Source organism: Pteropus medius, unplaced genomic scaffold (assembly GCF_902729225.1).
Source record: "Pteropus medius unplaced genomic scaffold, Ma_sr-lr_union100, whole genome shotgun sequence".
In the NCBI taxonomy this organism is placed as follows: domain Eukaryota; kingdom Metazoa; phylum Chordata; class Mammalia; order Chiroptera; family Pteropodidae; genus Pteropus; species Pteropus medius.
In genome coordinates, this window is record NW_024354502.1 from 19702549 (window position 1) to 19714675 (window position 12127).

Here is a 12127-nt window from a genome sequence, read left to right on the forward strand (position 1 = left end):
AAGAACATGCTTAGACACTGATCGGGTGGCATTGCATTTGCTACTGTTGTGAAAACAACTTGGCACTGTCGAGAGCCATAAAAATATCATTGCGCTCAGAACTTGTCATAAAGAAATAACTTATGATGTGAGAAAAAAAATCATGTCAGAATAATGTAAAATTAAAAAATGGAAATACTCTATGGATCCAATAATTGTGGACTATGGAGTCAAATTATAGCTCAACCACTTAGTAAAGCGTACTGCAATAATTTGAAAATAAAAGTTATTTTAAATAACTAAAAAAAAGGAAATGATGTGAAATTGGGTATTCTCTAATTAACATCTATATGATAGACCATGCATAGAAATGAAAGTAGAAAGTAATAATAATGGTTAAGTGACCATGGTTAAGGGATGGGATTACAAGTTTATTAATATAAATAGTTGAATCTACTTTGTTGATTCAGTAAGTCTCCTATAGTGAGTGAAACGTATTTTTCCTTTGATTTGATATATTTGGTATTGCTCTTATAAATATTAATTGGTATACATAGGACTATGAGACTAAAAAGAAATCAGATATTCGAGACCTAATATAGGTCAAGCACAGTGGTAGGCAAGTGGCAGTAATTATTCACTGACTTTGTAAAATGTTTTGGTTAAATTTGTTTTGAGATTTCTGTTAAATGTTAATGTTCAAAAAGTGTTAGAACTTTTTTATGACTGTCTAAACATCTTATGAGATGTCTCAACATTAATAGAGTGATTACAATTTTTTAAAGCTTCTAGATACTCTACTAGGCACACTAGTGAAAGAACTCCAAAACAAATACACACCTGGACGTAGGGAAGAAGCTATTGCTGTGACAATGAGGTTTTTGCGTTCAGTGGCAAGAGTTTTTGTCATTCTTAGTGTGGAAATGGCCTCATCCAAAAAGAAAAAGTAAGGCATCCTTTTTGGTTTTTGATTTTTATGTTATTTTCCAGATTTTTTTTTTCAATGAAAATGATAACATCATGTATATGAAAATATTCTTATATTTTCCTTTTTTGCTCTAGCAACTTTATTCCACAGCCAATTGGAAAATGCAAGCGTGTGTTCCAGGCACTGCTACCTTATGCCGTGGAAGAATTGTGCAATGTCGCAGAGTCGCTGATTGTTCCTGTCAGGATGGGGATTGCTCGCCCAACTGCACCTTTTACTCTGGCCAGTACCAGCATAGATGCCATGCAGGGCAGTGAAGAATTATTTTCAGTGGAACCACTGCCACCACGACCATCATCTGACCAGTCTAGCAGGTAAATTTCTCCCTAGTAATAGATACTGATTCTTTCTCTGACAGTGTCATGTTTGGCTTACTAAAACCTTTGCATAAGCACTCTGGTGGTGTACTTGATCATTTGTGTAACAAATGGTAAAGATTTTACTTTGTTTAGAACATGTGAAAGAACTTTAAAATTATACATGTGTCTACACATCTAAGCTAATAGACATATAGTGGGTTTTGTTTTTGTTTTGGAAAGGCACTGTTTATTATGCCAATAAAGAAATCTGATAACAAAAAGCTTACTTTAGACTATTGTAGACATCATTACTTTCTATTTTGTTTTACTTTAAATATAGCCTGTTGGAAGGTCAAGCTGAGGAATGAAAAGACATAACTTCCTGTCCAAAGGCTTGGGCTGCGGGGTTAGGGGGGCAGCTTATTGTATAATCAGGATGCTGCAATTTTAAAATATTCTCTACAACAGCCATATTATCTAAGATAGGGCTAAAACAACTCAAAAGGTTTCTAGTTATAAGATTGTTTATTCTTAAATCTCTTTCATCTTTTCCATTTATTTGATAATTGCTCTAACTAGACCATAAGCTTATTGAGTCAGATAAACTAAACGAATGTTCTGATGTCTTTTATTTAGCACAGTGCTTCTCAAACTTTAATACACATGCAAATCACTTAGGGATCTTATTAAAATGCAGAGGCTGATTTTTGAGGTCTGGGTGGGGGCTGAGATTCTCTGTTTCTTATAAACTGCCAGATAATGCCAATGCTGCTGGTTTAGGGGCCACACTTTTGAGTTGCAAGGCTCTAGGGATCTTTAACAGATACTTATTTTATTTGGTTTTCTCAAGTTACTACGTATAATGGTTTAATAAGGATCTTTAGCACCTAAAGACCCTTATTTCTGAACATCTGTGTGTTAATAAGGCTGGCCTGCTTTAGTATTTGGACAGTTCCAACGACTTCAGCCCTGCGTTTCATCTGGGTTGACGTTGAGTATCTACTCTCTCATTCTTACTACTCCATGTGCCAGTATGTGTGTCTTGACTTTTCCTTTATTGTCAAGTCTCATAGGATACCCTGGAATCTAAATCCAAGTTTGTCTATCAAAGTTCTCTGATAGTAGCCTTGTCACTGATAGACTTCCAGGTTTACATCAAGCTATATATTTTTAGACTTGCTAAATATACCCTATTATCCAAAGGTTCTGCTAGTAAAGTCTTCTTGGATTTCCTGTGCTGCTTCTGATTCTGAGGAACCTCCCTCAGTTGTTAAAGTGGTATTAACTTGTGAATTCTTTGTACACTTGGCTTAATTCGAGAACAGAAAAATTGTTTATGCATTCAGAGTTTGGGATCATCTCATTTCTAAAGAGTGTCCATGAGCCTGCTCCCTACAGAATTTCAAGATTTCGTCACCTTGCCCAGCTTCTTAGTCTCTTTATTAATATTGTGCACTCTTAAGTTCTCCTTTTTACTCCATTCCCCTTGGTTTATTCTTGGGCTAATCTCTCATGTCTTCCCAGGAGATCTCATTTGAATAAACAGATAGCAGTGTTAATGTTCCCTACAACTTTGATATAAAGTAGAAGTCTTTGTTTATACTCTAGTACAACCACTCCTTCTGTCGGGTATATTTTGACCAGTGTTCTAAGCATGTTTTAAATAAAAAGTACACACTTGACCAGTTTCTGGGATTTCTCTTGTGTTCGATGGTAGATGGTATTTATCACTCTACTGAGTATATATTCTTAAGTTTAGTACTTTTGCTTTTTCTGGTGCTTCCCTCCACCTCTTTAAAACTCATATGTCCTTGTTAATAAATCTGTGTCTGCTCTATCTCCATGCCTCATATAACTGTTATTGAAATTTTACTATAAACTTGGAACTTTCCTAAGCATTCTAGATGCATTATCTGTTTTAATCTTCCCAATAACTCAAAGATACCACTATCTAATTTTAAAAGTGAGGAAACTGAGGCTCAGAGAAGTTAGGTAGCTTGTCCTAGGTCACACAGCTCTTAAAGTTTAGAGATAGTTAAAATAATTCTAGACAGATATTTTCCTTTTTTCCTGTTATATTAGGCATAGTATTAAATAGCAGAGTAGGGAGAAAAACTACTGTTTGGCTCTTATTGGTAGTGTCGTGGCATTGGATTAACCAACACTGACGCCCACCCTACTTAATAGAGCAAACTGTGGTCCTAAACGCTGATGAGTGCAGGCTTGTAGTTAGAAGCTATCTGAAAAGACTTTTTTTTTTCCTCTCTCCTCCCAGTCATGGCTGATAGGAAGTCTTTTGAAAACTCTTGCCCTTTCATGATTTATGTTTGGCTTCGTGTATTTGAAGGGGACAGAAGAGAGGATTTCTATCTTGCTTAGACCCCAGATTGTCTCCTGTGAAATCTATGGCTCCTTGAATCCCTTCTAGCCCAAGAGACACATTTATTTGAAGGCAGAGTGTCTCAGTCGATGACTCTTCATGTGTAACTGGTTTGATTTCTTGTTTCTCAGAGAAGCTGAGGTGAGGAAAGAACACTAACAGTGTAAACACTTTAACTTGAACTTCTTTTAGACTGCAGTTTTAAAATCTAAATAAAGAATAATAGTTAGGTCCCAGTGTTATTTAGCAGCCACCTGCATTTTCAGCTGCACTCTCTGGTTCTCCCTTTTATAATGGGGCATCTGTCCTTTCTTGGCTCTTTGCAAGTCTGATTTTTAGGGTATTGAAACTCTTTTGCCACCCCACCTTTCGTTACAGTTCTATTTTAAAATGACACTTTTGAACTCATGATCCCCCCCCACACACACATCAACAAGTCAGTGTTTAATAAGCTGATGCAAGGTAGGGTATGTCAGGTCTCTGCAGGAGTAGATCACTGTGGTAAGCACACTTTCGTTAATGGATGAATGCTGCTATCGGAGCCTTTGGAAGTTAAGGACTGCTGGTGCTAAAAGCCGTGGGAAAGGGAAAACCTTCCCTGTAAACATTTCAGTGGGAAGGACTCATAAAAGTATGGATGTTCATTAACACAGATTCGAAATGACCTACTAAAGAGTAAAAGCAGTTCTGAGATTTATAAGTTAAATCTTTATGGTAAAGTAATTTCTCTGGGGTTCATATTTTCTGAGAGACTATAAATTAGTTGTTATTAGTTTCCAAGAACTTTTAGGTCATTTTTAAAATAGCATCCTAGCAAGTGAGTCACATGGAATAACACTTGAGAAACACAGAGGTCAGTGCTGCGTGCTGGGTGTGGCAGCAGTGCGCTCCTAACCTCTGGACTCCTTACAGCCCCAGCCAGGCCCAGTCGTCCTACATCATCCGGAACCCACAGCAGAGGCGCATCAGCCAGTCACAGCCTGTTCGGGGCAGAGACGAAGAACAGGATGACATTGTTTCAGCAGATGTGGAAGAGGTGGTTTTAACCGTTTGAATTGTGGTAGATGAGAGGCTTTTATTTGGGCGGGAAGTGGGAGGAAGTAGTCACTAGAAGTTTTATTAATAGTAGCTTACCTACTGTTAAATTCATTTGTTTCCAGCTCTTAGATTTTTGTTATATGTTCTCTTTTGTGGTTATACATCTTAAGAATATTTTAGTAATCCTGGATTTACTGGGTAATAGGAAATTAGAAACAAACTTGTTTTTAAGCGTTAATAGAAAAGATATTCTCAATGTTAAAAACGGTTTTAGTAGTTTTGTACATTGTATTTGAAGGTAGAGAGAATACTGCATATTTATTAGGTAAATTTTATAATTGCAGAAGTTGAAAGAAACTCTCCGCAGTTATAATTGTAAGGTCTGGTATTTAGACAATAATCACAAACTTTGGAATATGGCAACATAATTTTTGATAGCAGATTATCACTAACAAATGAAAATTTTCAAAACTGCTTCGTGTTCAAGTCCTTGTTTAGGGGTCCTTGTTACTAATTGCTGTGGGGGAACATTGGTAGAGATGTGGGTTTATTGTGTACTTTGTCTACAAATAAGATTCTGGGTTTAGGTTGAGGTGGTGGAGGGTGTGGCTGGTGAAGAGGATCATCATGATGAGCAGGAAGAACACGGGGAAGAAAATGCCGAGGCCGAGGGACAACACGATGAGCATGATGAAGACGGTATGCAGGTTATTTGAGAAATTATTCAATAAGAGCAAATCATGTACTTTTAAAGAGATCTTAATACAGAGGAAAGCCTCATTTGATGTATAGTGAAATAAATGTTCAACACATAATCTGCCAAGGGATTCTGTAGCATCTGTTTCAGAATTTTAAGAGGTAGTATATACATATAAATATGCTTATATAATTTATCCTCTTCTCCCTTTACCTTTTGGTTTAAATAACTTTCTTTTTTAAAAAAAGACTTTTAAAAATTAAAATAATTGTAACCATATCATGAAACCTTTGGAAGTCAGAGAAAAGGAAAACAAGTGATGCATAATCCCACCCAGACACTAACAGTTTGTATGATTTTTTATTCCTCCCCTGTACTGCTGCATTCCCATGCATGTCTTTTAGATATTATATATGTGATTTTTGTAACTTTCTTTTTTCACTTATGATAATCATTTTGGCCTTTTTGCTACACATCATCTTAACCATTCTCATCAGTAGCCATAGATATGTTTGAGAATCAGCTTTTTGCAGTACAACTGACAGAATAAATTGCACATGTTTCACATTTATAATTTTATATGTTTTCACATGTATATATACTGTGGAATATAAAGGATAGATTTTTTTAACTTCCTTCCCTTTTTGGAAGCCCAGTATGTGAAACAGATGCAAGTGATATAGTGGACCTAGCCCGGAGCTCTGCCCACTGGCTGAAGTCTTCCTGCTCAACGCTTTGTATATAAGGCTCTGCAGGGTTGATTTGAATTGGTGTGTAATCTACTGAGTACCGTAATTTACCTAGTCATTCTTTTCCTCCTAAGCAGGCTGTTATGCTTATGATAGTAGTTATCACTTTTCTGCCCTTCCCCCACCCTGCCCCCTCTTCTTAGTTCCCACCCTTACGATATTCTGGCTTATCAGACCCTGACTTGATCCACAGTGAGTTTGTATTTCTCTTCTTTAAATATATTTGCTAGGTAGTGACATGGAACTGGACTTGTTAGCAGCTGCTGAAACTGAAAGTGACAGTGAAAGTAACCATAGCAACCAAGATAATGCTAGTGGGCGCAGAAGTGTTGTCACAGCAGCAACTGCTGGCTCAGAAGCAGGTATATTACCTTATTCTAGCAACGTTCTTGCTTATACTAAGGCTATATGTGTATTTAGCATAATTTGTTAAACTGTACTCAGTATGATATGCACAGGGGTGACTAAGCCTTTTGTAATTTCATCCTTATTCCCCATAGATGTCAGTAAAGAAGACATTGTTTTAATGACTTTTTGCTTTTGTTTTTTAAATGATGGATTAGTTTCAGGGTTCATTTAAAGGGTTATTTTCTAATTAAACCATTTTAATGATGGGTTTCGTGGACTGTTAAATACAGCCTACATTCTGTTTAATATGTATACACTGTAGTTTTAAATGCCGACAAACTCACAATGGTTTTGGTTTTAAAAACAAAAAATTTAGGTGCAAGCAGTGTTCCTGCCTTCTTTTCTGAAGATGATTCGCAATCAAATGATTCAAGTGATTCTGATAGCAGCAGTAGTCAGAGTGACGACATAGAACAGGAGACCTTTATGCTCGATGAGCCTTTAGAGAGAACCACGAATAGCTCCCATGCCAATGGTGCTGCCCAAGCTCCCCGTTCCATGCAGTGGGCTGTGCGCAACACCCAGCATCAGCGGGCAGCCAGCACAGCCCCTTCCAGCACATCCACGCCAGCAGGCAAGTCTGAAACTTGGTATTCTTACGAATGCTTATCAAATAGGGTTGTTTTTTTTTTTTAAGTTATACATTTTCTTCTAGAGAACAAATTAAATAGTTTCATAATAGTTCTTTATGTTTTTGCTGAGTTCAAATACAAAAATTATTTACATATGCTTATAGCAGGATATCTCAATCTGCATACCATTGCTACTTTGGGCTAAATCATTCTTTATTTGTGCATTGCATCTTCATGACCTCTGCCTTCTAGATGCCAGCAGCACCCCCCCACCCCGGTGTGACAACCAAAAATATTTGCAGACATTGTCAAATATCCCCCCTTTGCAGGGACAATAGCAAAAGTGCCTCTGGCTGTGGACATGATAGCAGTTCTTGTTCCCATCATCATCCCCTTCCCTAAATTAGTGTGGCTTAAGAAGTTTTTTGCTCAGTTAGCATATTTGCTAATGCAATTGATCTTTTGGCTTACTTAAATATATACAGTGCTAGAAAAACTCAGTTAGCAACTGACATGAGCTTATTGTGTTTGTCCTTTTTTCCTTGTAGCAAGTTCAGCGGGTTTGATTTATATCGACCCTTCAAACTTACGCCGGAGTGGTACCATCAGCACGAGTGCTGCAGCTGCAGCAGCTGCGTTGGAAGCTAGCAATGCCAGCAGCTACTTAACATCTGCAAGCAGTTTAGCCAGGGCCTACAGCATTGTCATCAGACAAATCTCAGACTTGATGGGCCTTATTCCTAAGTATAATCACCTAGTATACTCGCAGATTCCAGCAGCTGTGAAATTGACTTACCAAGATGCAGTAAACTTACAGGTATGAAACCAGTGAAAAGTTACTCATTCAAATATATTTTTTGGCTGGCAATTATAATGGGAATTAATGTTACCAATATTAATTGTGTACATAATACTACTACAGTAAGTCTTCACCTAATTAATATAGACAAGAGTTAAGCTCCTACAGCATCTCTTCAGCAAAATGATGTTATTTGAGGACGTGCTATATATAGAATTTAATTTTATTTGGGTAGTTTTAACTATTTTAGTTTGGTTTTCACAGTTTTAACTATTTTAGTTTGGTCTTCATAGAACTATGTAGAAGAAAAGCTTATTCCCACTTGGAACTGGATGGTCAGTATTATGGATTCTACTGAAGCTCAATTACGTTATGGTTCTGCATTAGCATCTGCTGGTGACCCGGGACATCCAAATCATCCTCTTCACGCTTCTCAGAATTCAGCACGAAGAGAAAGGATGACTGCACGAGAAGAGGCTAGTTTACGAACCCTTGAAGGCAGACGGTATGAAAGTCTTCATTTACACTTGTATGTTGAGACAGAACTTATATTGTAGAAAGTTAGAACTTTTTTACATAAGACTTCACTGTGTCATGAAGGAGGAAGTGCCTTGCATTACTTATTTTTAAATTGTGTAGATGAAGCAAAACAAATGAGTTATAATACAAGCTATGTTTTAAAAAATTCATTTGTATTGTAGGAATCTGATACTAAATATTTTTTATTTTTGAAGTAGTTAGTCTCCATCCTTCTCTTCTTATCCCCAAGGCCTTCCTCCCTCTCCCTTGAAAGGCATATATTCAAGGAAAGACTTATTTTGACCATGATTATATAAATATGATGTACTTTGTACTTGGTAAGGGGGGGAGTCTGTGTCAGAGCTGCTCTTTGGTTTCTCGGTTTTCATTTTCTATCTTCCCCAGCCTGCTGAATCATAATTAAAGAATATTTCTTTGTGGATTCATTGTATTCCTTCTATTTAATTATAAAGTAACCTTTTCAGGACTAGGAATGAGCCCAAACATTGATCACTAGAGCAGTGGCAGTGTCATATAGTGGAAGTGCCTGTATCTAAAGTCAAGAGTCCTAGGATTTGGTTCTAGCTTCGGCTCGGGCTAAACAACCTTTCTTCTTTGGATGAATTATAAAGAGGCGGGGAAAGACAGGGTCTAGGAGACGGCTTAGCAAATGTAACAAGACTGGTTGGAGTCTACAAGAGAAGTAAGTAATAGTTACTAAAGCAGGACAGTAAAAGTCAGGAAGGAGGAGAGAGGAGCTTTGAAATTATATAAACAATTTAGGGCCTTGTTGAAGGACAGAACAAAAGGAGGCAGAATTTATATTTTGACTTTGATTATGAATAACTAATAAGAAAATAAAGAGAAAAATCTAGAGGAGTTTGAAATGGATATACTTGCTTTTGAACTTGTCAAGAACTGGGAGAGAACTTGATGAAAATGGCTAGTATGCAAAATTGAATGCTTAGCAGAGAGATCTGGACCAAAGGTAAAGGTTTTGGAAGCCTGGGCTTTCCTTCTGCTCCACAAACAGGCATAAGCTTGTCTTCATTAGGCTAGTCTACAAGTTCTCAAAGAACTCTTGAAGACAGAGTTCTCAAAATAGATCTTCCTTGGTGACAGGCTTCTCCCTTTCACCTTTGCTCTCACTCTCACTCTAATATAACAGCTTTGTTGAGATATAATTCATATACCATACAATTCATCCATTTAAAGTATACGTTCCATAGTTTTGAGTATATTCAGTGCTGTTTACAACCATCACAAAATAATTTCTCCACATTTTTCACAGCACTTGTCTTTTTGGTTATAACCATCCTGGTGGGTGTGAAGTGGTATATCATTGATTTGCATTTTCCTAGTAGCTAGTGATGTTGAGCATCATCTCATGTGTTGATTGGCCATTTGTATATCTTCTTTGGAAAAATGTCTATTTAGATCCTTTGCCCTTTTTAAAATTGGCTTGCCTTTTTATTACTGAGTTGTATGAGTTCTTTATACATTCTAGATACAAGTTCCTTATCAGATATATAATTTGCAGAAATCATGTCTCATTCTGTGTGTTGTCATTTCACTTTCTTGGTGGTGTCCTTTGAAGGACAAAAAGTTTTAATTTTGATAAAGTCTAGTGCTATTTCTGTTTTCTTTTGGTGTCATTTTAGGCACTGGTTCTCAAAAGCGTGGTCCCCAGGACAGCAGCATTAGTATTACCCGTTACTTGTTAGAAATGAAAGTATTACTTGTTAGAAATGAAAGTTTTGGGGCCCTATCCCAGACCTACTGAAACTATGGGGGTGGGGCCAACTGTCTGTTAACAAGCCCTCTGAGTGATTTTGATGGATGCTGAAGTTTGAGAACCATTGTCTTTAGGGAAGGTGTTCCTTCTGCCATTCCACAGGAGACTGGAATTCCTTTTGTGTACAAAAGTGTAGGATTGTAAATCAAATCACAATGGTTACGTTTCTAAAGTAGAGCCACAGGCTTAATAGAGTTTTTATTTATGGGTAGTTTCGGTTCCGAATTTTGCATATATATGATAGTGGCAAACTTCACATTTATGTTCTTTTTGTAAACACTTTCATTTCTTTTTATTCCTATAGACGTGCCACATTGCTTAGCGCCCGCCAAGGAATGATGTCTGCTCGAGGGGACTTCCTCAATTATGCTCTGTCTCTAATGCGGTCTCATAATGATGAGCATTCTGATGTTCTTCCAGTTTTGGATGTTTGTTCATTGAAGCATGTGGCATATGTTTTTCAAGCCCTTATATATTGGATTAAAGCAATGAATCAGCAGACAACATTGGATACACCTCAACTGGAACGCAAAAGGTATCCATACTTGCCATGAGGTTGGTTTAAGAAATACTTACTTGCTCACAGTGTGGTCTTCATTAGTACATTGTCTGATATTTTGAGTAAGGAGAACAACATTGCAAAAGAGAAATAGTACAGGAAATTTTATGGGGGAAAGTGAGCTTGAACCTATCCAACCTTTCACCGTAGATACTCTCTTCACTTAAAACAGGAAACTTAAGAATCCAGGTTGAGCTTTTTGCTTGAGATAGTTTGGCCTGGTCGTTTATCATGTTTTCTATTACAGTTCGTATCATCACTGTTTCTTGGTGTGATTAGCTTTATGCTTCTGTTTGGGCCTATTTTATATTTGTAGTACATTTGGCTGGTTAGTCTACCATTCCCAGAGTCTGAAACTTTATCATAGTGTTTGAAGTTGTTAAGTAACAGACCTTTGCAGTGTCTTTTGCTTACATAGTTCCAATCATCTTTGCTCCTGTTCATATTGCACAAATATTTCATGTAAAATGACTCATTTGTCTTTTTAAAGGACACGAGAACTCTTGGAACTGGGTATTGATAATGAAGATTCAGAACATGAAAATGATGATGACACCAATCAAAGTTAGTGTACAGAAAATCTGCTAATCTACTTCAAGAAATGGCTGCCTCAGTAGTTCCCCTTCAAGCTTTTTAACTTCATTATTTTCTGTCTGGGTGGGAATTTCTCTTTTCTTCTCTATGTCCCATTTCTTGCCTTTTCTGTCCATTTTTCTTTATATATCCTCGCATAAGTTGCTTCATAATAAGGATGATTGAAGAAATGTTACAAACTTTTCAACAGTCACTTTTTAAAAATGTTACCTTTGTATCACTCCTTTGCATTTCTTTTAGTTTTGTTTACCTTCACTTTTAAGTATGTAGGCACTACATTAAAGTCCTAGCAGAACCTTTATGAATGTTGATGCAAAATAAATTTAGTCAAGAAAATGAGAGATAACCAATTATAACTCCTAAATATCTAAATTTTTTAACAATGCAATAAAAAGACAATATTTGAAACTCATGAAATTTTGGAGTCTGTTTGTAGTTTTCTGCAGTCTATTTTTAGTTTTCAGCTATTATTTCAAGTGGAATTAAAAATTTTTTAAAGGGAGGCGAATCAGGTAGTCCACTTGCCTCTTAATTATCAGCCAGTACTTTTATTCAGTCCAAGGGAAGACAACTTACCTAACTAGCTAGTTTCTGAGACCTCAGTTGTCGCTCACTGCTATTTCCGCAGCACATTGTATGCATGGCTCAAAGTTTAATTTCAGTAGGGGGAGTTGGTGTGCTGACTTCCTATTGGGATGCATGAGTGCCTAGAGAATTCTTCGTTTATCTTCTAAAGGAAGCAGAACTTACA

At 36.9% G+C, this 12127-nt stretch overlaps 1 protein-coding gene across 9 annotated transcripts in view; it reads left to right on the forward strand.

The window, feature by feature from the left end:
• UBR5 (ubiquitin protein ligase E3 component n-recognin 5) overlaps positions 1-12127 on the forward strand; it is a 136364-nt gene that overhangs the window by 103777 nt on the left and 20460 nt on the right. For all 9 annotated transcript variants that reach the window (XM_039853684.1, XM_039853677.1, XM_039853681.1 and 6 more), the window contains 10 exons: positions 765-925; positions 1042-1281; positions 4559-4682; positions 5272-5383; positions 6361-6492; positions 6855-7112; positions 7659-7927; positions 8203-8414; positions 10528-10758; positions 11273-11346. In XM_039853684.1, coding sequence (XP_039709618.1) covers positions 765-925; positions 1042-1281; positions 4559-4682; positions 5272-5383; positions 6361-6492; positions 6855-7112; positions 7659-7927; positions 8203-8414; positions 10528-10758; positions 11273-11346 — 1813 coding nt within the window. The remainder of the gene's footprint in view (positions 1-764; positions 926-1041; positions 1282-4558; positions 4683-5271; positions 5384-6360; positions 6493-6854; positions 7113-7658; positions 7928-8202; positions 8415-10527; positions 10759-11272; positions 11347-12127) is intronic.